The sequence below is a fragment of the Rana temporaria genome, assembly GCF_905171775.1.
Source record: "Rana temporaria chromosome 3 unlocalized genomic scaffold, aRanTem1.1 chr3a, whole genome shotgun sequence".
Classification (NCBI taxonomy): domain Eukaryota; kingdom Metazoa; phylum Chordata; class Amphibia; order Anura; family Ranidae; genus Rana; species Rana temporaria.
Window position 1 is genome coordinate 334,327 of NW_024404423.1, and position 26,959 is coordinate 361,285.

General features: G+C 52.3%; 1 protein-coding gene across 2 annotated transcripts in view; it reads right to left on the reverse strand.

Moving 5' to 3' along the window:
- The window catches only part of DLG4 (discs large MAGUK scaffold protein 4), a 97,517-nt gene extending 81,210 nt beyond the window's left edge, over positions 1-16,307 (reverse strand). For both annotated transcript variants that reach the window (XM_040334213.1, XM_040334212.1), the window contains exons 1-4: positions 16,204-16,307; positions 13,726-13,776; positions 13,497-13,621; positions 4,091-4,260 (exon numbers count right to left, since the gene is read on the reverse strand). In XM_040334213.1, the coding sequence (XP_040190147.1) occupies positions 4,091-4,260; positions 13,497-13,621; positions 13,726-13,755 (325 nt within the window). In that variant the 5' untranslated portion in view covers positions 13,756-13,776; positions 16,204-16,307. The remainder of the gene's footprint in view (positions 1-4,090; positions 4,261-13,496; positions 13,622-13,725; positions 13,777-16,203) is intronic.
- Positions 16,308-26,959: the final 10,652 nt, after the last annotated feature.

Here is a 26,959-nt window from a genome sequence, read left to right on the forward strand (position 1 = left end):
ATGGTGATCCGATGACCCGGCGGTGAGCAGATCTGTCAGTGAGGAAGGAGTATCGGCCCTCATGGTGATCCGCTGACCCGGCGGTAAGCAGATCTGCCGGTGAGGAAGGAGTATCGGCCCTCATGGTGATCCGCTGACCTGGCGGTGAACAGATCTGCCGGTGAGGAAGGAGTATCGGCCCTCATGGTGATCCACTGACCCGGCGGTGAGCAGATCTGCCGGTGAGGAAGGAGTATCGGCCCTCATGGTGATCCGCTGACCCGGCGGTGAGCAGATCTGTCAGTGAGTAAGGAGTATCGGCCCTCATGGTGATCCGCTGACCCGGCGGTGAACAGATCTGCCGGTGAGGAAGGAGTATCGGCCCTCATGGTGATCCGCTGACCCGGCGGTGAGCAGATCTGTCCGTGAGGAATGAGTATCGGCCCTCATGGTGATCCGCTGACCCGGCGGTGAGCAGATCTGTCAGTGAAGGAGTATCGGCCCTCATGGTGATCCGCTGACCCGGCGGTGAGGAAGGAGTATCGGCCCTCATGGTGATCCGCTGACCCGGCGGTGAACAGATCTGCCGGTGAGGAAGGAGTATCGGCCCTCATGGTGATCCGCTGACCCGGCGGTGAGCAGATCTGTCCGTGAGGAAGGAGTATCGGTCCTCATGGTGATCCGCTGACCCGGTGGTGAGCAGATCTGCCGGTGAGGAAGGAGTATCGGCCCTCATGGTGATCCGCTGACCCGGCGGTGAGCAGATCTGCCAGTGAGGAAGGAGTATCGGCCCTCATGGTGATCCGCTGACCCGGCGGTGAGCAGATCTGTCAGTGAGGAAGGAGAATCGGTCCTCATGGTGATCCGTTGACCCGGCGGTAAGGAAGGAGTATCGGCCCTCATGGGGATCCGCTGACCCGGCGGTGAACAGATCTGCCAGTGAGGAAGGAGTATCGGCCCTCATGGTGATCCGCTGACCCGGCGGCGAGCAGATCTGCCAGTGAGGAAGGAGTATCGGCCCTCATGGTGATCCGCTGACCCGGCGGTGAGCAGATCTGTCAGTGAGGAAGGAGTATCGGCCCTCATGGTGATCCGCTGACCCGGCGGTGATCAGATCTGTCAGTGAGGAAGGAGTATCGGTCCTCATGGTGATCCGCTGACCTGGCGGTGAACAGATCTGCCGGTGAGGAAGGAGTATCGGCCCTCATGGTGATCCGCTGACCCGGCGGTAAGGAAGGAGTATCGGCCCTCATGGGGATCCGCTGACCCGGCGGTGAACAGATCTGCCGGTGAGGAAGGAGTATCAGCCCTCATGGTGATCCGCTGACCCGGCGGTGAGGAAGGAGTATCGGCCTTCATGGTGATCCGCTGACCCGGCGGTGAACAGATCTGCCGGTGAGGAAGGAGTATCGGCCCTCATGGTGATCCGCTGACCCGGCGGTGAACAGATCTGCCGGTGAGGAAGGAGTATCAGCCCTCATGGTGATCCGCTGATCTGCCGGTGAGGAAGGAGTATCGGCCCTCATGGTGATCCGCTGACCCGGCGGTGAACAGATCTGCCGGTGAGGAAGGAGTATCGGTCCTCATGGTGATCCGCTGACCCGGCGGTGAACAGATCTGCCGGTGAGGAAGGAGTATCGGTCCTCATGGTGATCCGCTGACCCGGCGGTGAGCAGATCTGCCGGTGAGGAAGGAGTATCGGCCCTCATGGTGATCCGCTGATCTGCCGGTGAGGAAGGAGTATCGGCCCTCATGGTGATCCGCTGACCCGGTGGTGAGCAGATCTGTCCGTGAGGAATGAGTATCGGCCCTCATGGTGATCCGCTGACCCGGCGGTGAGCAGATCTGTCAGTGAAGGAGTATCGGCCCTCATGGTGATCCGCTGATCTGTCGGTGAGGAAGGAGTATCGGCCCTCATGGTGATCCGCTGATCTGTCGGTGAGGAAGGAGTATCGGCCCTCATGGCGATCCGCTGACCCGGCGGTGAGCAGATCTGCCGGTGAGGAAGGAGTATCGGCCCTCATGGTGATCCGCTGACCCGGCGGTGAGCAGATCTGCCGGTGAGGAAGGAGTATCGGCCCTCATGGTGATCCGCTGATCTGTCGGTGAGGAAGGAGTATCGGCCCTCATGGTGATCCGCTGATCTGTCGGTGAGGAAGGAGTATCGGCCCTCATGGCGATCCGCTGACCCGGCGGTGAACAGATCTGCCGGTGAGGAAGGAGTATCGGCCCTCATGGTGATCCGCTGACCCGCCGGTGAGGAAGGAGTATCGGCCCTCATGGTGATCCGCTGACCCGGCGGTGAGCAGATCTGTCAGTGAGGAAGGAGTATCGGCCCTCATGGTGATCCGCTGACCCGGCGGTGAGGAAGGAGTATCGGCCCTCATGGTGATCCGCTGACCCGGTGGTGAACAGATCTGCAGGTGAGGAAGGAGTATCGGCCCTCATGGTGATCCGCTGACCCGGCGGTGAACAGATCTGCCGGTGAGGAAGGAGTATCGGCCCTCATGGTGATCCGCTGACCCGGCGGTGAGCAGATCTGTCGGTGAGGAAGGAGTATCGGCCCTCATGGTGATCCGCTGACCCGGCGGTGAACAGATCTGCCGGTGAGGAAGGAGTATCGGCCCTCATGGTGATCCGCTGACCCGGCGGTGAGCAGATCTGCCGGTGAGGAAGGAGTATCGGCCCTCATGGTGATCCGCTGACCCGGCGGTGATCAGATCTGCCGGTGAGGAAGGAGTATCGGCCCTCATGGTGATCCACTGACTCGGCGGTGAGCAGATCTGCCAGTGAGGAAGGAGTATCGGCCCTCATGGTGATCCGCTGACCCGGCGGTGATCAGATCTGCCGGTGAGGAAGGAGTATCGGCCCTCATGGTGATCCACTGACCCGGCGGTAAGCAGATCTGCCGGTGAGGAAGGAGTATCGGCCCTCATGGTGATCCGATGACCCGGAGGTGAGCAGATCTGCCGGTGAGGAAGGAGTATCGGCCCTCATGGTGATCCGCTGACCCGGAGGTGAGCAGATCTGCCGGTGAGGAAGGAGTATCGGCCCTCATGGTGATCCGCTGACCCGGCGGTGAGCAGATCTGTCAGTGAAGGAGTATCGGCCCTCATGGTGATCCGCTGACCCGGCGGTGAACAGATCTGCCGGTGAGGAAGGAGTATCGGCCCTCATGGTGATCCGCCGTTTTACTTCCCTTAACCCCGGAATGTTCGTGGGCGCGATCCTGGGTCGCTCTCTCCACGGCTTCTCGGCTCTTCATTGGATAGATTGATAGCAGCGCAGCCATTGGCTCCTGCTGCTGTCAATGAAATCCAATGACGCGGGCTCCGGGGGGCGGGGCCGAGTCATACACTCGGTGGCTATGGACGCCAGCAAGGTAACCCCCATTGGAGAAAGCTTCCCAGAGGGGGGTTATCTAATGCAGGGAGGAGCTGTGAGAGCTGCCGTGGGACCCCAGAAGAGGGGGATCGGGGCCACTCTGTGCTGCACAGTGGAGGGAAGTAGGACATGTTTGTTGTTTTAAAAAAAATGAACCTTTAGTGTCACTTTAATAAATATTTTCTTATTTTATGACTATTACACTGCTGTGTGTTTCCCTTTAGAGTTCCTCTCTCTTGGAATATTCCCCTCCTCCTCAGTAAACCTCATCACTTTCCAATGGCAGAGCCTCAGAAATGACATTGGTGGGTCCCATTATATCCCAATCCATTTACAGTGATAGATGGTGGCGGGGGTCTACAGGAGCAGAGATTACAATGTGGTGGGGGGCGTGATACCCCCCCCCCCCATTTCCAGTGGGGGTTGGCAGGAGGGCCCCCAGGATCAGAGATAAAATAGGTGGGGGCCACATTATACCCCCATCACTTTCCAGTGGGGGTTTGGCAGGAGGGCCCCCAGGAGCAGACATTAGAACGTGGTGGGGGGCATGATACCCCCCCATTTCCAGTGGGGGTTGGCAGGAGGGCCCCCAGGAGCAGACATTAGAACGTGGTGGGGGGGCATGATACCCCCCCATTTCCAGTGGGGGTTGGCAGAAGGGCCCCCAGGATCAGAGATAAAATAGGTGGGGGCCACATTACACCCCCATCACTCTCCAGTGACTCACCTTTTGGCCCTTTGATGAGTTTGATCTCCAGGATCTTCTCGGACGCGGGTTTCCTGCGCATGACATAGAGACGGACGATGGAGCCGGCGTCCTTCAGAGCCTCCACAGCAGTGCTGTGCGTCACTTCCCGCACATCCACCTCATTCACAAACAGGATGCTGTCATTCACCCTGAGAGGGGAACACAAAGAGACATCAGGTGATTGGATGATGGGGGAGAGAGAGTGGCTATGGTGACTGGTGATTGGATGATGGGGGAGAGAGAGTGGCTATGGTGACTGATGATTGGATGATGGGGGAGAGAGAGTGGCTATGGTGACTGATGATTGGATGATGGGGAGAGAGAGTGGCTATGGTGACTGATGATTGGATGATGGGGGAGAGAGAGTGGCTATGGTGACTGGTGATTGGATGATGGGGGAGAGAGAGTGGCTATGGTGACTGATGATTGGATGATGGGGAGAGAGAGTGGCTATGGTGACTGATGATTGGATGATGGGGGAGAGAGAGTGGCTATGGTGACTGATGATTGGATGATGGGGGAGAGAGAGTGGCTATGGTGACTGATGATTGGATGATGGGGGAGAGAGAGTGGCTATGGTGACTGGATGATGGGGGAGAGAGAGTGGCTATGGTGACTGGTGACTGGATGATGGGGGAGAGAGAGTGGCTATGGTGACTGATGATTGGATGATGGGGAGAGAGAGTGGCTATGGTGACTGATGATTGGATGATGGGGGAGAGAGAGTGGCTATGGTGACTGATGATTGGATGATGGGGAGAGAGAGTGGCTATGGTGACTGGTGACTGGATGATGGGGGAGAGAGAGTGGCTATGGTGACTGATGATTGGATGATGGGGAGAGAGAGTGGCTATGGTGACTGATGATTGGATGATGGGGGAGAGAGAGTGGCTATGGTGACTGATGATTGGATGATGGGGAGAGAGAGTGGCTATGGTGACTGATGATTGGATGATGGAGAGAGAGTGGCTATGGTGACTGATGATTGGATGATGGGGAGAGAGAGTGGCTATGGTGACTGATGATTGGATGATGGGGGAGAGAGAGTGGCTATGGTGACTGGTGATTGGATGATGGGGAGAGAGAGTGGCTATGGTGACTGATGATTGGATGATGGGGGAGAGAGAGTGGCTATGGTGACTGATGATTGGATGATGGGGGAGAGAGAGTGGCTATGGTGACTGATGATTGGATGATGGGGAGAGAGAGTGGCTATGGTGACTGATGATTGGATGATGGGGGAGAGAGAGTGGCTATGGTGACTGATGATTGGATGATGGGGAGAGAGAGTGGCTATGGTGACTGATGATTGGATGATGGGGGAGAGAGAGTGGCTATGGTGACTGATGATTGGATGATGGGGGAGAGAGAGTGGCTATAGTGACTGGATGATGTGGGAGAGAGAGTGGCTATGGTGACTGATGATTGGATGATGGGGGAGAGAGAGTGGCTATGGTGACTGATGATTGGATGATGGGGGAGAGAGAGTGGCTATGGTGACTGGTGATTGGATGATGGGGGAGAGAGAGTGGCTATGGTGACTGATGATTGGATGATGGGGGAGAGAGAGTGGCTATGGTGACTGATGATTGGATGATGGAGAGAGAGAGTGGCTATGGTGACTGATGATTGGATGATGGGGGAGAGAGAGTGGCTATGGTGACTGATGATTGGATGATGGAGAGAGAGAGTGGCTATGGTGACTGATGATTGGATGATGGGGAGAGAGAGAGTGGCTATGGTGACTGATGATTGGATGATGGGGAGAGAGTGGCTATGGTGACTGATGATTGGATGATGGGGAGAGAGTGGCTATGGTGACTGATGATTGGATGATGGGGAGAGAGTGGCTATGGTGACTGATGATTGGATGATGGGGAGAGAGAGTGGCTATGGTGACTGGTGATTGGATGATGGGGAGAGAGAGTGGCTATGGTGACTGGTGATTGGATGATGGGGAGAGAGAGTGGCTATGGTGACTGGTGATTGGATGATGGGGGAGAGAGAGTGGCTATGGTGACTGGTGATTGGATGATGGGGGAGAGAGAGTGGCTATGGTGACTGGTGATTGGATGATGGGGGAGAGAGAGTGGCTATGGTGACTGATGATTGGATGATGGGAGAGAGAGAGTGGCTATGGTGACTGGTGATTGGGGAGAGAGTGGCTATGGTGACTGATGATTGGATGATGGGGAGAGAGTGGCTATGGTGACTGATGATTGGATGATGGGGAGAGAGTGGCTATGGTGACTGATGATTGGATGATGGGGAGAGAGTGGCTATGGTGACTGATGATTGGATGATGGGGAGAGAGTGGCTATGGTGACTGATGATTGGATGATGGGGAGAGAGAGTGGCTATGGTGACTGGTGATTGGATGATGGGGAGAGAGAGTGGCTATGGTGACTGGTGATTGGATGATGGGAGAGAGAGAGTGGCTATGGTGACTGATGATTGGATGATGGGGGAGAGAGAGTGGCTATGGTGACTGATGATTGGATGATGGGGAGAGAGAGTGGCTATGGTGACTGATGATTGGATGATGGAGAGAGAGAGTGGCTATGGTGACTGATGATTGGATGATGGGGGAGAGAGAGTGGCTATGGTGACTGGTGATTGGATGATGGAGAGAGAGAGTGGCTATGGTGACTGGTGATTGATGATGGGAGAGTGAGTGGCTATGGTGACTGATGATTGGAGGATGGGGGAGGGTGGGCAGTTATGATGAATGGATGATGGAGGAGGGAGATCTGTTGCAGTTGAAGATAACCAAATCAAGGAGAAGGTGGGCAGTTATGGTGAAAGATGATTGGATGATGAGAGAGGAAGGGCAGATATATTGGAAAATTACTAGATGATGTTTGAAGTTGGGCATCTCTGGTGGAAGATGATGGGGGAGGGTGGGCAGTTATGGTGGAAGATGATTGGATGATGGGAGAGGGTGGGCAGTTATGGTGGAAGATGATTGGATGATGGGGGAGGGTGGGCAGTTATGGTGGAAGATGATTGGATGATGGGGGAGGGTGGGCAGTTATGGTGGAAGATGATTGGATGATTGGGGGAGGGTGGGCAGTTATGGTGGAAGATGATTGGATGATTGGGGGAGGGTGGGCAGTTATGGTGGAAGATGATTGGATGATGGGGGAGGGTGGGCAGTTATGGTGGAAGATGATGGGGAGGGTGGGCAGTTATGGTGGAAGATGATTGGATGATGGGGGAGGGTGGGCAGTTATGGTGGAAGATAATGGAACTATAGCTTTTCTTTTCTAGGGCCTCCTCTTGTCAGCCCCTGAAGGGTCAGCTCCGCCCTCCTGAGCCCCTAGGACAGCCCCTATGGCTCCTCCTCCCATAGACTCGCTGACATGAGGAGGATCCGGGAGGAAAGAATTCCGGATTTCTGAACCTCCTTCTCTCCGCCCTCTAAAGTCCGGAATGATTATTAGTGAAAGTTTCTCTGGGATCTACAGGCCCAAAACTCACCTCCCACCCGGAAGAAATGAGTTGGGGGCAACCGCTGCCTTACAAATGGTCTCCGGTGGCCCCTTTCCCCGCAGACCCCACAACCCTGCTAGAAGGAGGAGGGAGGAGGACTGATGACTTGTAGACCCGTTGGGTGGTCCTGACAATCTACGAGGACAAAACTCTAAAACATTCTTCTTGACTTCTAATGAGAGAATGAAGAGATTATCTTCACCCTCCCAAGACAACGATTGAATCAAGGTGATGAGTAGAAAGATTCCAAACCAAATCCACCTTCACCCAATCCGACTCTGAGAAGGAGATCCGCGGCCATGAATGCCAAAGGTGTCACCTCCCAGGCATAGGCGTGCGCCCAGGGTGTGCCCAGGGTGTGCCAGGTGAGAAGAAAGGAAAAATGAGGAAAGTGGTCTCCAGATTTCTGTCATGTAGGCATCGCTCCCAACTGTCCCTGATTTTGAGGGACTGTCCCGGATTTGGAATGTCCTCCTCATTTGTCCCTCATTTTGGTCTGATTACAGAGTTCTGTATAGAATGTTTTTTTTTTTTATCTTTCAAAAAGTGTTTCCCTGAGCCAAGCTTTTCATCCAGTTTCTAAATTTGAAAAGCCAGTGGTAACGGAATGGCCCGTGACACCCAGAGACTTTTGAAGGATGTGGGGTACTCCTGTGCCAGCGTCACTAATGACTCTTGGGTCTAGGGTCACCCTGTGCCCCTTTTTGGGCATAGGGTGACTAATAAATGATAATTCATGTTTTGCAGGATATCATGGAATATTACAAGTTGTTAAAGTCTGACTCCAAATGGAGTGTTTTCATTCAATGGGGGGACACATGCTTTTGAGGTGTTAATTGCGTCTGCTCCTAGACATTCCATTGTGAGATGCTAATTAAGTCTGTAAAGGTCAGATGTCTAGCTTTTAGGTGTTAATTCAGCCTGGTTCCTAAGGCCCTTCATTATGTATGCTAATACTGTTTTGTGTGTGGAATGTACTTGTCAACTGTGGTAATTAGGTCATGTTAATTATGTCAGACCGGTGCCAAAACGTCTGACATAGAAATGTGTATTATGCAGGTGAATCGCGTATTGGCGGAGACGGAACGTCTGGGGGATAATTAACTGCATAAAAAGCTGAGAGTGTACCATTAAAGTTCATTCATTTGACTCAGAACACAGAGCGTATGTCTCGTCTTTCTGAGGGAATTCTTATGGATCGTGTCTGCTAGATTGTGGAGTGTCGGATGAGCTGTCGTGGTTGATGGAATGGGAATATCGTAAACGGTGGTGACCGTTACAGTGGTGGCAGCAGTGGGATGTTTCATTCGCCAGAGGAACAGCTACAAGGACACAGGACAATGGAAACGCTGTATGAACGGCTGAAGCTCTCTATCCACAAGGACTTACTGGAGAGCCGGGGGAGACCGGCCAGCAACCGTAAGAAAAGGGACATTATCGCACAACTTGTCGAAATGGATAGAGCTGAAAGGCTGTTAAACGAGGACTGGCACAGTATGGTCCTAATCCTCCACCGGAGATCATAGACCTGGGTATATCGGCTGTGGGTGCCACTTGGCTACATCAAAGAGGTGCTGCAGCAGCAGAAGTCACAGCAGCACCAACTGAAGAGAGAGGAGAGGTACAGATACCAGTCTCCATGGAAGAGGAATTCAGAAGGAGGTTACAAGAGATGCGGATACAGCACAGAGGACCAGTATCAGAGGAGGCCCTGCTTGGATGGTCGGATGTGATTCGTTGCCAACTCTGGAAGGAAGCGCTAGCTCTTGAGCAGTAACACCAGGGAAGGTCCTCCCCTCCATCCATGTAAGGTACTGGCCGCAGTATGACGTACGAATGCCGTTGTTGGGGGAACAACCGAAGCAGGAGTGGACAGCCGAGTTAAGCAGGCTGATCCGGGCAGAGATGCGGTTGGACGAGAGCTACAGAGCCCTCCGGTGGTATGTAGCCCAAGAGTGCCCGTGGTCAGCGGATGACAGCCCCACGGAAGGCTATGACTATGATGGCCTGGGATTGTTGTATTGGAGGATGTCCAGTGATCCTGACTTCGGGGGTGACCGGGAGTGGCGCTTGGAGGACATAATGGAGCACAGAGAGGAAAAATTGAATGTCTCGGAAGGGCACTGTTTACAGGAAGATTTGGAATTCCTGGCCGTTCAGGAATGGGAGCTGGAGAACGCCTACAGACAGCTGCTAGACTCTGCTCAGCAGCAGGATGGGGCTCCCGTTGCCTGGGACTATGAGGACATTTCAGATGACAACTGTGAAATCCTGGCTGATGAATCGGCAGTGGAAAATATGGAGATTGCCATCCCTAAAGCTGAAGCGGATGATGTGGAGTTCTAGGGACCCGGGACCGTTGGCCCCTCTCTCCAGCAACAAGCTGAGGTGGTAAAGCTTTTACTCCCAGCTGAATCCCTGGCAGCGGGGCAGGATGCTACTGACCGCTGAACACAACTGCAGCTTGAGCTGATATCGGGGGATGGGACTGCGGTCTCCACTCACAGCAACCCAGCAGAAGAGCTGGCAACAGAGCAGAGTGCCCCAGGCCTCTGCTCCCAACTAGCAGGAGAGGGAGTTCCTGGGGTAGTGGATGGGACTCCGATCTTCACTGACACAACCCCAGAAAATGGTGCGGCACTGAGACAGGAGGATGTCAGCTTTGCTTTGCAAGCATCGGGGGATTTTCACCTACCAGTGGATGGGACTCCAGTCTCCACTGGTATACCCCAGGAATGGTGGCCAGTTGGCCCAGATCCCCAACAGCATGATGGACTTAGCCCAGCCACCCTGTCTTCTCTCCAGCGGCTGAAAGGACTCCAGGGGGAAGGGCCAGTCCAGGCCTCTCCCCAGCGGCAGGCATGTTCTCTGAGAGAGACAGAGGTTGGCGGGGTGAGTAATGCTCTGTTTGGGACAATTTATTTGGGGTACGGTATGGATACCAGCATTGGAGGACTGGAACTACTGACTAACTTTGGAGTCAACCCGTTTGAGGTTCCCTCCTGTGTCAGTCTCCCACCGAAAGGGGAGAGATGTCACGGAATGGCCCGTGACACCCAGAGACGTTTGAAGGATGGGGAATACTCCTGTGCCAGCGTCACTAATGACTCCTGGGTCTAGGGTCACCCTGTGCCCCTTTTTGGGCATAGGGTGACTGATAAATGATAATTCATGTTTTGCAGGATATCTTGGAATATTACAAGTTGTTAAAGTCTGACTCCAAATGGAGTGTTTTCATTCAATGGGGGGACACATGCTTTTGAGGTGTTAATTGCGTCTGCTCCTAGACATTCCATTGTGAGATGCTAATTAAGTCTGTAAAGGTCAGATGTCTAGCTTTTAGGTGTTAATTCAGCCTGGTTCCTAAGACCCTTCATTATGTATGCTAATACTGTTTTGTGTGTGGAATGTACTTGTCAACTGTAGTAATTAGGTCATGTTAATTATGTCAGACCGGTGCCAAAACGTCTGACATAGGAATGTGTATTATACAGGTGAATGAAAAACTTATATAGCGCAGCACATGCGAACCAAATCGCCTCTGGGCGCTCGTTGTTCCTGTCTCCTTTGATATCAAAAGAGATGAGTTTTGATCTTTCTCCTGAACGCTAAGTGATTTTCCTCCAACCAAATGCTGGTTGGTAAAGCGTTCCATAGTCTAGGCCCTTGGACCGCGAATCTTCTTTCTCCTTTGGACTTGTATTTGGCTTTTGGTATTTGGAGCAAATTTTGGTTGGTGGATCGCAGCACGCGATTGGAGTTGTGAGCTTTTATGTTTTTGCATAGATAATGGGGAGCGTTCCCATGGATACATCTATGCGTTAGACAGAGTGCTTTGAAAACGATTCTGTCTTTAACGGGCAACCAGTGAAGGGATCTCAATGAAGGTGAGATTGATTCCCATGGTTTTTTACCAGTCACTAGTCTAGCGGCCGTATTTTGAACTACTTGCAGACGAGCGATTTGGTACTTTGGGAGTCCGAGGTAAAGGGCATTTGCATAGTCCAGTCTGGAGTTTACAATTGCTCCCACCATGACAGCTATGTCTTCTTTCGGAATGAAAGGAGTGAGTTTACGTAGTAGGCGCAGCAGATGGTGCGCTCCGCTGACTACTGACCCTATTTGTGCGTCCATTGTCATGTAGGTGTCGAAGATGACCCCGAGACTTTTGACTTTGGCGCTAGGGGTGATGTTTTTGCCCAGAATGGGCGGGGGTGTCCAGGTTGTTGCAGGTTGTTTCAAACGCTTGGCGTGAAACAGGAGAAGTTCTGTTTTCGCTCCGTTGAGTTTAAGATAACTCTTTGTCATCCAGTTCTCTATCGAAGAGAGGCATTTCTCTAGATTGAGATGGTGATCCTTTTTGTTGCAAATGCGAAAATACAGGTGAATCGCTTATTTGCGGAGTCCGGACGTCTGGGGGATAATTAACTCCTCTGAATGTCATTATCTAAAAGAATGTGATTGAAGCCCCATTGTGTGATGTTTTGGGGGTGGAGAGTTTCACTGTCCCTGTAACTGCATAAAAAGCTGAGAGTGTACCATTAAAGTGCATTCATTTGACTCAGAACACAGAGCGTTTGTCTCGTCTTTCTGAGAGAATTCTTATGGATCGTGTCCGCTGGCTTGTCGGACTGTCGGATAAGCTGTCGTGGGTTGATGGAATGGAATATCGTAAACGGTGGTGACCATTGCACCAGTATAAAGGAATAGTAGTGGTAAAAAGTCCTGCAAGCCGCATCTTTTGGTGGCAATGGACGAGATCCTAAACCGCCCCCCTGCCCACTGAAATCAATGGGCACCGCTGGCGAAGCGCCTGTAAAGCGATTTTGGCAGCGGCACTTTTAGGGCGCATTTAACCCTTTCTTAGTGCTGTAAAACTATCGCCACTTTACCGTTGGTGCAGCCCGTGTCCCTCGTGTCGGGAGGTGTGCATGTAGGAACGCACAACACGGCTCCATGACTGAGAAGGCGTGTAGCGGTATTTATGACGTGCGCCGGGCTGACACAAGAAGACAGTTCTTAGGGTGAGATATTTTAGGGTTATTGGGGGGGAGGGGTGTTACAAGAGTCCATCGGATTGAACGGTGGCTTCATCAATGCACAACCAACCAGAGACAATTCCCATTTATGAATCAACTTTCAGATGAAGGTGAATTTTCATCACCTCTGCTGCATTACCCTCAGGGGCCCCTGTAACTGGACGTTGTCCTGGGTGGGGGTCCTGTCCTGGGTGGGGCTCTGTCCTGGGTGGAGGTCCTGTCCTGGGTGGGGGTCCTGTCCTGGGTGGGGGTCCTGTCCTGGGTGGGGGTCCTGTCCTGGGTGGGGGTCCTGTCCTGGGTGGAGGTCCTGTCCTGGGTGGGGGTCCTGTCCTGGGTGGGGGTCCTGTCCTGGGTGGGGGTCCTGTCCTGGGTGGGGGTCCTGTCCTGGGTGGAGGTCCTGTCCTGGGTGGGGGTCCTGTCCTGGGTGGGGGTCCTGTCCTGGGTGGGGGTCCTGTTCTGGGTGGGGGTCCTGTCGTGGGTGGGGCTCTGTCCTGGGTGGGGTCCTGTTCTGGGTGGGGTCCTGTTCTGGGTGGGGTCCTGTCCTGGGTGGGGGTCCTCTCCTGGGTGGGGGTCCTCTCCTGGGTGGGTGTCCTCTCCTGGGTGGGGGTCCTGTCCTGGGTGGGGGTCCTGTCCTGGGTGGGGGTCCTGTCCTGGGTGGGGCTCTGTCCTGGGCGGGGGTCCTGTCCTGGGCGGGGGTCCTGTCCTGGGCGGGGGGGCTCTGTCCTGGGTGGGGGTCCTGCCAGCTGTATTATAGAACCCACTCTTCCACTTAGCGAAGGTTGTGTCTTTCTTTGGTACCTCCAGGTTCAGTACAATAATCCCCTCCCCCACCTGGCGGTGTAACAACCACCTACCTGAGCCGTCCATCCTGAGCCGCTGCTCCGCCCGGGATGATCTTTGTGATGAAGATACTGGGGTCGTCTCCTACATGGGGGTTATCTGTGCCCCCCGCAATGCTGAACCCCAATCCTGAGTTGCCCTGGTAACAGAGGAATACAAATAGGTAAGGAAGGAGTGCGAGAGAACGAGGAGCGACTCCAAGAGGGACAGACGGGGGGCCAACAGACGGGGGGCAAATCTCACCCTCTCCAGTGTGATCTCCTCGTATTCCATCTCTGCCTCTGTACCATTCACCTGAAGAGAGAAAACATGGAAACCATTACTAGAGGAGCGTCACCCTGCACGAGGAGGAGACTCATAGACCTCTTCTGTCACCCTGCACGAGGAGGAGACTCATAGACCTCTTCTGTCACCCTGCACGAGGAGGAGACTCATAGACCTCTTCTGTCACCCTGCACGAGGAGGAGAGACTCATAGACCTCTTCTGTCACCCTGCACGAGGAGGAGAGACTCATAGACCTCTTCTGTCACCCTGCAGGAGGGGGAGAGACTCATAGACCTCTTCTGTCACCCTGCACGAGGAGGAGAGACTCATAGACCTCTTCTGTCACCCTGCACGAGGAGGAGACTCATAGACCTCTTCTGTCACCCTGCACGAGGAGGAGACTCATAGACCTCTTCTGTCACCCTGCACGAGGAGGAGACTCATAGACCTCTTCTGTCACCCTGCACGAGGAGGAGGAGAGACTCATAGCTCTCTTCTGTCACCCTGCACGAGGAGGAGACTCATAGACCTCTTCTGTCACCCTGCACGAGGAGGAGACTCATAGACCTCTTCTGTCACCCTGCACGAGGAGGAGACTCATAGACCTCTTCTGTCACCCTGCACGAGGAGGAGAGACTCATAGACCTCTTCTGTCACCCTGCAGGAGGAGGAGGACAGACTCCTAGCTCTCTTCTGTCACCCTGCAGGAGGAGGAGGAGAGACTCATAGACCTCTTCTGTCACCCTGCAGGAGGAGGACAGACTCCTAGCTCTCTTCTGTCACCCTGCAGGAGGAGGAGGAGGACAGACTCCTAGCTCTCTTCTGTCACCCTGCAGGAGGAGGACAGACTCCTAGCTCTCTTCTGTCACCCTGCAGGAGGAGGAGGACAGACTCCTAGCTCTCTTCTGTCACCCTGCAGGAGGAGGACAGACTCCTAGCTCTCTTCTGTCACCCTGCAGGAGGAGGACAGACTCATAGCACTCTTCTGTCACCCTGCAGGAGGAGGAGGACAGACTCCTAGCTCTCTTCTGTCACCCTGCAGGAGGAGGAGGACAGACTCCTAGCTCTTTTCTGTCACCCTGCAGGAGGAGGAGGACAGACTCCTAGCTCTCGTCTGTCACCCTGCAGGAGGAGGAGGACAGACTCCTAGCTCTCTTCTGTCACCCTGCAGGAGGAGGACAGACTCCTAGCTCTCTTCTGTCACCCTGCAGGAGGAGGACAGACTCATAGCACTCTTCTGTCACCCTGCAGGAGGAGGAGGACAGACTCCTAGCTCTCTTCTGTCACCCTGCAGGAGGAGGAGGACAGACTCCTAGCTCTTTTCTGTCACCCTGCAGGAGGAGGAGGACAGACTCCTAGCTCTCGTCTGTCACCCTGCAGGAGGAGAGACTCATAGCTCTCTTCTGTCACCCTGCAGGAGGAGGAGGAGAACAGACTCATAGCTCTCTTCTGTCACCCTGCAGGAGGAGGAGGAGGACAGACTCCTAGCTCTCTTCTGTCACCCTGCAGGAGGAGGAGGAGGACAGACTCATAGCTCTCTTCTGTCACCCTGCAGGAGGAGGAGGAGGACAGACTCCTAGCTCTCTTCTGTCACCCTGCAGGAGGAGGAGAGACTCCTAGCTCTCTTCTGTCACCCTGCAGGAGGAGAAGGAGAGACTCCTAGCTCTCTTCTGTCACCCTGCAGGAGGAGGAGGAGGACAGACTCAGCTCTCTTCTGTCACCCTGCAGGAGGAGGAGGACAGACTCCTAGCTCTCTTCTGTCACCCTGCAGGAGGAGAGACTCGTAGCTCTCTTCTGTCACCCTGCAGGAGGAGGAGAGACTCATAGACCTCTTCTGTCACCCTGCAGGAGGAGGAGGACAGACTCATAGACCTCTTCTGTCACCCTGCAGGAGGAGGAGGACAGACTCCTAGCTCTCTTCTGTCACCCTGCAGGAGGAGGAGGACAGACTCCTAGCTCTCTTCTGTCACCCTGCAGGAGGAGGAGGACAGACTCCTAGCTCTCTTCTGTCACCCTGCACGAGGAGGAGACTCATAGACCTCTTCTGTCACCCTGCACGAGGAGGAGACTCATAGACCTCTTCTGTCACCCTGCAGGAGGAGGAGGAGGAGAGACTCATAGACCTCTTCTGTCCCCCTGCACGAGGAGGAGAGACTCCTAGCTCTCTTCTGTCACCCTGCAGGAGGAGGAGGAGGACAGACTCCTAGCTCTCTTCTGTCACCCTGCAGGAGGAGGAGGAGGACAGACTCATAGCTCTCTTCTGTCACCCTGCAGGAGGACAGACTCCTAGCTCTCTTCTGTCACCCTGCAGGAGTAGGAGAACAGACTCAGCTCTCTTCTGTCACCCTGCAGGAGGAAGGATGGCCTTGTAGCCCCATAGGTGGGTCGCATGGTAGGTAGGTGAGTATTGGGATGCAGGAGGAGAACGAGGAACAGACTTTTCGCACAATACTTACGTATGCTGGTGCTTCGAGTGTGTCGGTATTTACAATCACAGGAGGGGAACTGGCCTGTGGAAGAAAAGAAAATCCATGAATTATGAAATGAAGAGCAGCTCAGCTTTCAGAAGTTTAGTATCCAGTATATACAGTACATGTGAGAAATAGTTTGTGAACCCCAAGGAACTGAAATGTGACTCCTCGCCTACATCTTTATGTTCTCCTCATCGTTGGGATGATGGGATTTGTTAGACATTGTTCATGTTCTCTTAGATGTACCAGCATTGGGGAGGACGTTGGAGGAGATGGGAGGACGTTGGAGGAGATGGGGAGGATGTTGGAGGAGATGGGAGGATGTTGGAGGAGATGGGAGGACGTTGGAGGAGATGGGAGGACGTTGGAGGAGATGGGGTGATGTTGGGGGAGATGGGAGGATGTCGGAGGAGATGGGAGGATGTCGGAGGAGATGGGGTGACGTCGGAGGAGATGGGGTGACGTTGGAGGAGATGGGAGGATGTTGAAGGAGATGAGAGGATGTTGAAGGAGATGGGAGGATGTTGAAGGAGATGGGAGGATGTTGGAGGAGATGGGAGGACGTTGGAGGAGATTGGGGGACGTTGGAGGAGATGGGGGGATGTTGGAGGAGATGGGAGGACGTTGGAGGAGATGGGAGGACGTTGGAGGAGATGGGAGGACATTGGAGGAGATGGGGGGATGTTGGAGGAGATGGGAGGACGTTGGAGGAGATGGGAGGACGTTGGAGGAGATGGGAGGACGTTGGAGGAGATGGGAGGACGTTGGAGGACGTTGGAGGAGATGGGGTGAAGTTGGAGGAGATGGGAGGACATTGGAGGAGATTGGAGGACGTTGGAGGAGATGGGGTGATGTTGGAGGAGATGGGAGGACGTTGGAGGAGATGGGAGGACGTTGGAGGAGATGGGAGGACGTTGGAGGAGATGGGGGGATGTTGGAGGAGATGGGAGGACGTTGGAGGAGATGGGAGGACGTTGGAGGAGATGGGGGGATGTTGGAGGAGATGGGGTGATGTTGGAGGAGATGGGAGGACGTTAGAGGAGATGGGGTGATGTTGGAGGAGATGGGAGGACGTTGGAGGAGATTGGAGGACGTTGGAGGAGATGGTGTAACGGCTACCCATGTAGTGTGAGGGTCTCAGCCGTTGGAGAAGTCCTTTTCCCTGGCAAAATGTGATATGTAGGTACCGCCGGTATATCCCATCGAACGCCCTTCCAAGAAACGAGACGGGCTACGTTTGCAGAGTCAAGCAGACTGACCTTATTTGCCACATTTTTCCTCCTTATATCTGGTTACAACTGTACAGAAACAAATGACACCCCCCCCCCAGGGGGGACTTCAATACACACACTTTAAAACAATGACACTCCCTCGAGCCAATCAGTCGCTAGCCATTTTGGCTCCTTAACTTGATCAGACAATAGAATTCAATTAACCTTTAAAACAATTATCACTCACACATAATGCCCCTCAGCAGACACCTCACAGGGGGGCTGTTTACCTACACAAGAGAGAGTTCATTAGCTATGCGAAGGGAACATTAGCATTCAGCAATGAAAGAGACTTGTCCAATTAACCCTTTGAGCTCAGAATACAATGTGGTACATCCAATTGTGACAAGCCATGCAGTTCCTTGTAGTCCTCATGAAGAGTATAACTGTCCCGGCAGCATAGTCCATGATCCGTTACACTGCCCCCCTTTTGTGGAACACTCCGGCAGACCCGGATTGATCCTTTTCGGATCAACTTGGGGAAGTCCGGTCTGCTGTTAGGGTAAAAGTTCCGTTTGCCTGGACAGTCCGTCGGCCTTCCCATTGGCTTACCAGGTCGGTAGCTGATGGTGACGGTGAATAATAGAATTCAATTCTGGAACAGTCACTTGCTTTGCTCTCTCAATGGCTCCCAAAACCTGTTGCTGATGCTCTTGGGACAGATACGGCACCACCTGGATGCAAATCCCATTTAATCTTTTGACAATTTCCGCCTGTTTGTGCATTTCAATGTTCAAGCCACGGGACATCTCATAATACGTGACATAGTGTCGTTGCATCTCTGATTTCTCACTGGCCAACTTGTCACATTCCCATTTTAGACTGTGATATTGTGCCGGATCTACAGTACATGTCGGGGAAGGTAGTCTTACCCGGTTCTCAGCAGCAAGCGGGTTGATTCCAGCAACGCGGGTGGTCCCGGGCCAAGCAGCAGCAGGTGTAGGTAAATAAGCCGAAGTCAGAGGGCCAATGTCGTTGCCCAGCACCACCTCAGCAGGTAGGTTGTCCATGATACCAACTGTGGTCTTTCCTGACCCGACTCCCCAGTCTAAGTGCACCCGGGTGGTGGGTACGCGAAATAAAGCACCCCCTGCGACCCGGACAGCAACTGTGCGAGTGGACACGTTCTCTGGCTTTACCAGATGTTTTTGAATCAGAGTGATAGTAGTCCCGGAATCTCTTAGGCCTTGTGCTACTTGTCCATTCACTCGTACCTCCTGACGGTGATGCTGACGGTTATCTGGAGAGGCCGCTTGTATTGGGTCTGCCTCATACCAAATTCCCAGACATTCCTCAGGGCCCCCCTCGGTCTCCAGGCAGTGGGCCGCAGAGGGACGTGATGGAGTGACCTCTGTGTTGGGTGCTGTGCGTCTCCAGTTGTTATTTGTAGCTCTCAAAGGGCAATAACGAGCAATATGTCCAGTGTCGCTGCAGTGATGGCACGTCACCCTAGACGAATCCCGGGGGTAGTTGCTAGGCCCCTGAGGACGTGGTGGGACTGGAGCCCGAAACTCTGGGCGTGGGGTGACGGTTGGAGTACGCGGTTCTACCTTCTGAGCCAGCCGCATAGTACCCTGGCTTACTTTCCTCGTCTCCGCGTACTCATCTGCTAGCCGAGCCGCCTCGTTTAAGTTAGCGGGACGGCGATCTCGTACCCAGTCTTGTATGTCTGCGGCCAGGTCTTGGAAGAAATGTTCCATTAGGAACAGCTGCAATACTTCCTCCCCGGTGTTGGCCTTGCATCCTTGGACCCAAAGGGATGCCACCCTTTGTAACTGGTTGGCCCATTCCATGTGGGAGTCCACAGCCATCTTCTTGTTCTCCCGGAAGCGCCGGCGGTAGGCTTCTGGAGTTACGGCGTATCGGGTTAGCAGCGCCTTTTTAACTTGCTGATATTGTAAAATATCCTCTGGTGCGAGAGCCCGAAAGGCTTCATTGGCTTTGCCCGACAATTTCCCCGACAAAATAGTGACCCATTGGTCTGGTGGTACCTGGTGTAGTGAGCACTGCCTCTCAAAGTCCGCCAAATATCCATCGATTTCCTCCTCACTTTCTACAAAAGCTTTAAATGCAGTGAACGGTATTTTCTTTCCTGTAGCAGCAGGTGGGGGGGTAGGAACTGCAGGTGTAATGGGCTGTCTCGCTCTTACCAGTTCCAGTTCTTGTCCCCTCTTCGTTTGTATCTCTTCCCTTGCTTCCCGGAACAGCTGGTTGATTAGTTCCACGGACGTTTCTGGATACAAAGATAATCTCCGCTGTACAATCCCAGTAATTACATCTTCTTTGCTGACCGGTGCAAGGGGCTCCGTTCCTTCCATGGATCCATCCATTTCGTCCAGCTGCAGCAGTTCAGCTATCAGCTCCCTCCGTGGTCTGTTGCTGGCACTCCTACCACGACTCTCCAATAGATCTTTTAGTGTGGATCTTTTCAGCCTGGCGTACTGCGACTCCATTCAGCACTTGCTCTTTGGATAAAAGGACCATCCCACTGCTGCCACCAATGTAACGGCTACCCATGTAGTGTGAGGGTCTCAGCCGTTGGAGAAGTCCTTTTCCCTGGCAAAATGCGATATGCAGGTACCGCCGGTATATCCCATCGAACGCCCTTCCAAGAAACGAGACGTGCTATGTTTGAAGGGTCAAGCAGACTGACCTTATTTGCCACATTTTTCCTCCTTATATCTGGTTACAACTGTACAGAAACAAATGACACTCCCCCCCCCCCCCAGGGGGGACTTCAATACACACACTTTAAAACAATGACACTCCCTTGAGCCAATCAGCCGCTAGCCGTTTTGGCTCCTTAACTTGATCAGACAATAGAATTCAATTAACCTTTAAAACAATTATCACTCACACATAATCCCCATGAGCAGACACCTCACAGGAGGCTGTTACCTCCACACAAGAGAGAGTTCTCATTAGCTATGCGAAGGGAACATTAGCATTCAGCAGTGAAAGAGACCCTTTGTCCAATTAACCCTTTGAGCTCAGAATACAATGTGGTACATCCAATTGTGACAAGCCATGCAGTTCCTTGTAGTCCTCATGAAGATTATAACTGTCCCGGCAGCATAGTCCATGATCCGTTACAGATGGGGTGATGTTGGAGGAGATGGGAGGACGTTGGAGGAGATGGGAGGACGTTGGAGGAGATGGGAGGACGTTGGAGGAGATGGGGGGATGTTGGAGGAGATGGGAGGACGTTGGAGGAGATGGGAGGACGTTGGAGGAGATGGGAGGACGTTGGAGGAGATGGGGGGATGTTGGAGGAGATGGGAGGACGTCAGAGGAGATGGGAGGACGTTGGAGGAGATGGGAGGACGTTGGAGGAGATGGGGGGATGTCGGAGGAGATGGGAGGATGTCGGAGGAGATGGGAGGACGTTGGAGGAGATGGGGGGATGTTGGAGGAGATGGGGTGATGTTGGAGGAGATGGGAGGACGTTGGAGGAGATGGGAGGACGTTGGAGGAGATGGGAGGACGTTGGAGGAGATGGGAGGATGTTGGAGGAGATGGGGGGATGTTGGAGGAGATGGGGTGATGTTGGAGGAGAGGGGAGGACGTTGGAGGAGATGGGAGGACGTTGGAGGAGATGGGAGGACGTTTGTAACGGACATATGCATGCTGCCGGGACAGTTATAATCTTCATGCAGGGAGGACTACAAGGAACTGCATGGCTTGTCACAATTGAATGTACCACATTGGCGGTACTTGCATATCGCAGCTTGCCAGGGAAAAGGACGTCTCCAACGGCTGAGACCCTCACACCAACAGGGTAGCCGTTACAACGTTGGAGGAGATGGGAGGACGTTGGAGGAGATGGGAGGACGTTGGAGGAGATGGGAGGACGTTGGAGGAGATGGGAGGACGTTGGAGGAGATGGGAGGACGTTGGAGGAGATGGGAGGACGTTGGAGGACATGGGAGGACGTTGGAGGACATGGGAGGACGTTGGAGGACATGGGAGGACGTTGGAGGAGATGGGAGGACGTTGGAGGAGATGGGAGGATGTTGGAGGAGATGGGAGGATGTTGGAGGAGATGGGAGGATGTTGGAGGAGATGGGAGGATGTTGGAGGAGATGGGAGGACGTTGGAGGAGATGGGGGGACGTTGGAGGAGATGGGGGGATGTTGGAGGAGATGGGGGGATGTTGGAGGAGATGGGGTGATGTTGGAGGAGATGGGGTGATGTTGGAGGAGATGGGGTGATGTTGGAGGAGATGGGAGGACGTTGGAGGAGATGGGAGGACGTTGGAGGAGATGGGAGGACGTTGGAGGAGATTGGAGGACGTTGGAGGAGATGGGAGGACGTTGGAGGAGATGGGAGGACGTTGGAGGAGATGGGGTGATGTTGGAGGAGATGGGAGGACGTTGGAGGACATGGGAGGACGTTGGAGGAGATGGGGTGATGTTGGAGGAGATTGGAGGACGTTGGAGGAGATGGGAGGACGTTGGAGGAGATGGGAGGACGTTGGAGGAGATGGGGTGATGTTGGAGGAGATTGGAGGACGTTGGAGGAGATGGGAGGACGTTGGAGGAGATGGGAGGACGTTGGAGGAGATGGGAGGATGTTGGAGGAGATGGGAGGACGTTGGAGGAGATGGGAGGATGTTGGAGGAGATGGGAGGATGTTGGAGGAGATGGGAGGACGTTGGAGGAGATGGGAGGACGTTGGAGGAGATGGGAGGACGTTGGAGGAGATGGGAGGACGTTGGAGGAGATGGGAGGACGTTGGAGGAGATGGGGTGATGTTGGAGGAGATGGGAGGACGTTGGAGGAGATGGGGGGACGTTGGAGGAGATGGGGGGACGTTGGAGGAGATGGGAGGACGTTGGAGGAGATGGGAGGATGTTGGAGGAGATGGGAGGATGTTGGAGGAGATGGGAGGACGTTGGAGGAGATGGGAGGACGTTGGAGGAGATGGGAGGACGTTGGAGGAGATGGGAGGACGTTGGAGGAGATGGGAGGACGTTGGAGGAGATGGGAGGACGTTGGAGGAGATGGGAGGACGTTGGAGGAGATGGGAGGACGTTGGAGGAGATGGGAGGACGTTGGAGGACATGGGAGGACGTTGGAGGACATGGGAGGACGTTGGAGGACATGGGAGGACGTTGGAGGAGATGGGAGGACGTTGGAGGAGATGGGAGGACGTTAGAGGAGATGGGATCTGTTGGGCATTGTTCATATTCTCTTCCATTGATATAAACACAGAGAGAGGAACGCACACGCTAAGTGCCCCGATCACGTCCCTGGAGTCAGTCATCGGCCACCTTGGAGCTCCTCAGGGACGGGAGTTATTAGTAGATGGAGTGTGGAAGGTTGTCCCTCGTTGGGTTCTCTCTGTCCCTCACTATGAGATCTGGGGACCAATGAAAATGATCGGAACAAAGAGAAGTAAGATGAAGGAAAACTTTGTGTCCTTGGATATTCAGGATTTCATATATTCTGACGGGTAGAAGGGAGAAGCGCAACCATTCCAAAAAAATAAATATAAAAAATGGGGGCCGGATGAACCACGTGGACTTTTACTCGCATTGCGGGCCCCTTTCATGTGTTCTGCAGGGGGCCCCTTTCATGTGTTCTGCAGGGGGCCCCTTCTTGCCCTTGAAGTACATTAGAATCCCCCTTACATCAAAGTTCCCCTTTACAATACATCTGAGTCTGCAGGGTTTGCCTTACAGTAAAAAGGGGAACTCTGCGGACCCCGATGTAAAGGGGAACTCTGCGGACCCCGATGTAAAGGGGAACTCTGCGGACCTCGATGTAAAGGGGAACTCTGCGGACCCCGATGTAAAGGGGAACTCTGCGGACCCCGATGTAAAGGGGAACTCTGCGGACCCCGATGTAAAGGGGAACTCTGCGGACCCCGATGTATAGGGGAACTCTGCGGACCCCGATGTATAGGGGAACTCTGCGGACCCCGATGTAAAGGGGAACTCTGCGGACCCCGATGTAAAGGGGAACTCTGCGGACCCTCTGCTCCTCGATTGCAACAAAACAATAATGAAAAGTGGCTCCCAGAGACACGCCCCTTTATAATCGTCACTAACTGATAGAATGTCAGATTACCACGGGGGATGGGAGAAATCTCATTTATGGGAGGAGTCACATCACCTGAAATATAAATCCGATATAATATATCCCACACTGCATCCTATTACATCCCCTCCCCCCACCCCAATATAATATCCCGATACATCACACTGCATCCTATTACACCATCCCCCCAGATATCAGATATAATATCCCGATACATCGCACTGCATCCTATTACACCATCCCCCCAGATATCACATATAATATCCCAATACATCACACTGCATCCTATTACATCATCCCCCCAGATATCAGATATAATATCCCGATACATCACACTGCATCCTATTACACCATCCCCCCAGATATCAGATATAATATCCCGATACATCACACTGCATCCTATTACACCATCCCCCCAGATATCACATATAATATCCCGATACATCGCACTGCATCCTATTACATCATCCCCCCAGATATCACATATAATATCCCGATACATCACACTGCATCCTATTACACCATCCCCCCAGATATCAGATATAATATCCCGATACATCACACTGCATCCTATTACACCATCCCCCCAGATATCAGATATAATATCCCGATACATCACACTGCATCCTATTACACCATCGCCCCAGATATCACATATAATATCCCAATACATCACACTGCATCCTATTACACCATCCCCCCATATATCACATAATATCCCGATACATCACACTGCATCCTATTACACCATCCCCCCATATATCACATAATATCCCGATACATCACACTGCATCCTATTACACCATCCCCCCATATATCACATAATATCCCGATACATCACACTGCATCCTATTACACCATCCCCCCAGATATCAGATATAATATCCGATACATCACACTGCATCCTATTACACCATCCCCCCAGATATCACATATAATATCCCGATACATCACACTGCATCCTATTACACCATCCCCCAGATATCAGATATAATATCCCGATACATCACACTGCATCCTATTACACCATCCCCCCAGATATCAGATATAATATCCCGATACATCACACTGCATCCTATTACACCATCCCCCCAGATATCACATATAATATCCCGATACATCACACTGCATCCTATTACACCATCCCCCCAGATATCAGATATAATATCCCGATACATCACACTGCATCCTATTACACCATCCCCCCAGATATCAGATATAATATCCCGATACATCACACTGCATCCTATTACACCATCCCCCCAGATATCAGATATAATATCCCGATACATCACACTGCATCCTATTACACCATCCCCCCAGATATCACATATAATATCCCCATACATCACACTGCATCCTATTACACCATCCCCCCAGATATCAGATATAATATCCCCATACATCACACTGCATCCTATTACACCATCCCACCAGATATCACATATAATATCCCGATACATCACACTGCATCCTATTACACCATCCCCCCAGCTATCACACATAATATCCCGATACATCACACTGCATCCTATTACACCATCCCCCCAGATATCAGATATAATATCCCGATACATCACACTGCATCCTATTACACTATCCCCCCCAGATATCAGATATAATATCCCGATACATCACACTGCATCCTATTACACCATCCCCCCAGATATCAGATATAATATCCTGATACATCACACTGCATCCTATTACACCATCCCCCCAGATATCAGATATAATATCCCGATACATCACACTGCATCCTATTACACCATCCCCCCAGATACCAAAATAATATCCCGATACATCACACTGCATCCTATTACACCATCCCCCCAGATATCAGATATAATATCCCGATACATCACACTGCATCCTATTACATCATCCCCCCAGATATCAGATATAATATCCCGATACATCACACTGCATCCTATTACACCATCCCCCCAGATATCAGATATAATATCCCGATACATCACACTGCATCCTATTACACCATCCCCCCAGATATCAGATATAATATCCCGATACATCACACTGCATCCTATTACACCATCCCCCCAGATATCAGATATAATATCCCGATACATCACACTGCATCCTATTACACCATCCCCCCAGATATCACATATAATATCCCGATACATCACACTGCATCCTATTACACCATCCCCCCAGATATCACATATAATATCCCGATACATCACACTGCATCCTATTACACCATCCCCCAGATATCAGATATAATATCCCGATACATCACACTGCATCCTATTACACCATCCCCCCAGATATCAGATATAATATCCCGATACATCACACTGCATCCTATTACACCATCCCCCAGATATCACATATAATATCCGATACATCACACTGCATCCTATTACATCATCCCCCCAGATATCAGATATAATATCCCGATACATCACACTGCATCCTATTACACCATCCCCCCAGATATCAGATATAATATCCGATACATCACACTGCATCCTATTACACCATCCCCCCAGATATCACATATAATATCCCGATACATCGCACTGCATCCTATTACACCATCCCCCCAGATATCAGATATAATATCCCGATACATCACACTGCATCCTATTACACCATCCCCCAGATATCACATATAATATCCCGATACATCACACTGCATCCTATTACACCATCCCCCCAGATATCAGATATAATATCCCGATACATCACACTGCATCCTATTACACCATCCCCCCAGATATCAGATATAATATCCCGATACATCACACTGCATCCTATTACACCATCCCCCCAGATATCAGATATAATATCCCGATACATCACACTGCATCCTATTACACCATCCCCCCAGATATCAGATATAATATCCTGATACATCACACTGCATCCTATTACACCATCCCCCCAGATATCACATATAATATCCCGATACATCACACTGCATCCTATTACACCATCCCCCCAGATATAATATCCCGATACATCACACTGCATCCTATTACACCATCCCCCCAGATATCACATATAATATCCCGATACATCACACTGCATCCTATTACACCATCCCCCCAGATATCAGATATAATATCCCGATACATCACACTGCATCCTATTACACCATCCCCCCAGATATCACATATAATATCCCGATACATCACACTGCATCCTATTACACCATCCCCCCAGATATCAGATATAATATCCCGATACATCACACTGCATCCTATTACACCATCCCCCCAGATATCAGATATAATATCCCGATACATCACACTGCATCCTATTACACCATCCCCCCAGATATCAGATATAATATCCCGATACATCACACTGCATCCTATTACACCATCCCCCCAGATATCACATATAATATCCCGATACATCACACTGCATCCTATTACACCATCCCCCCAGATATCACAT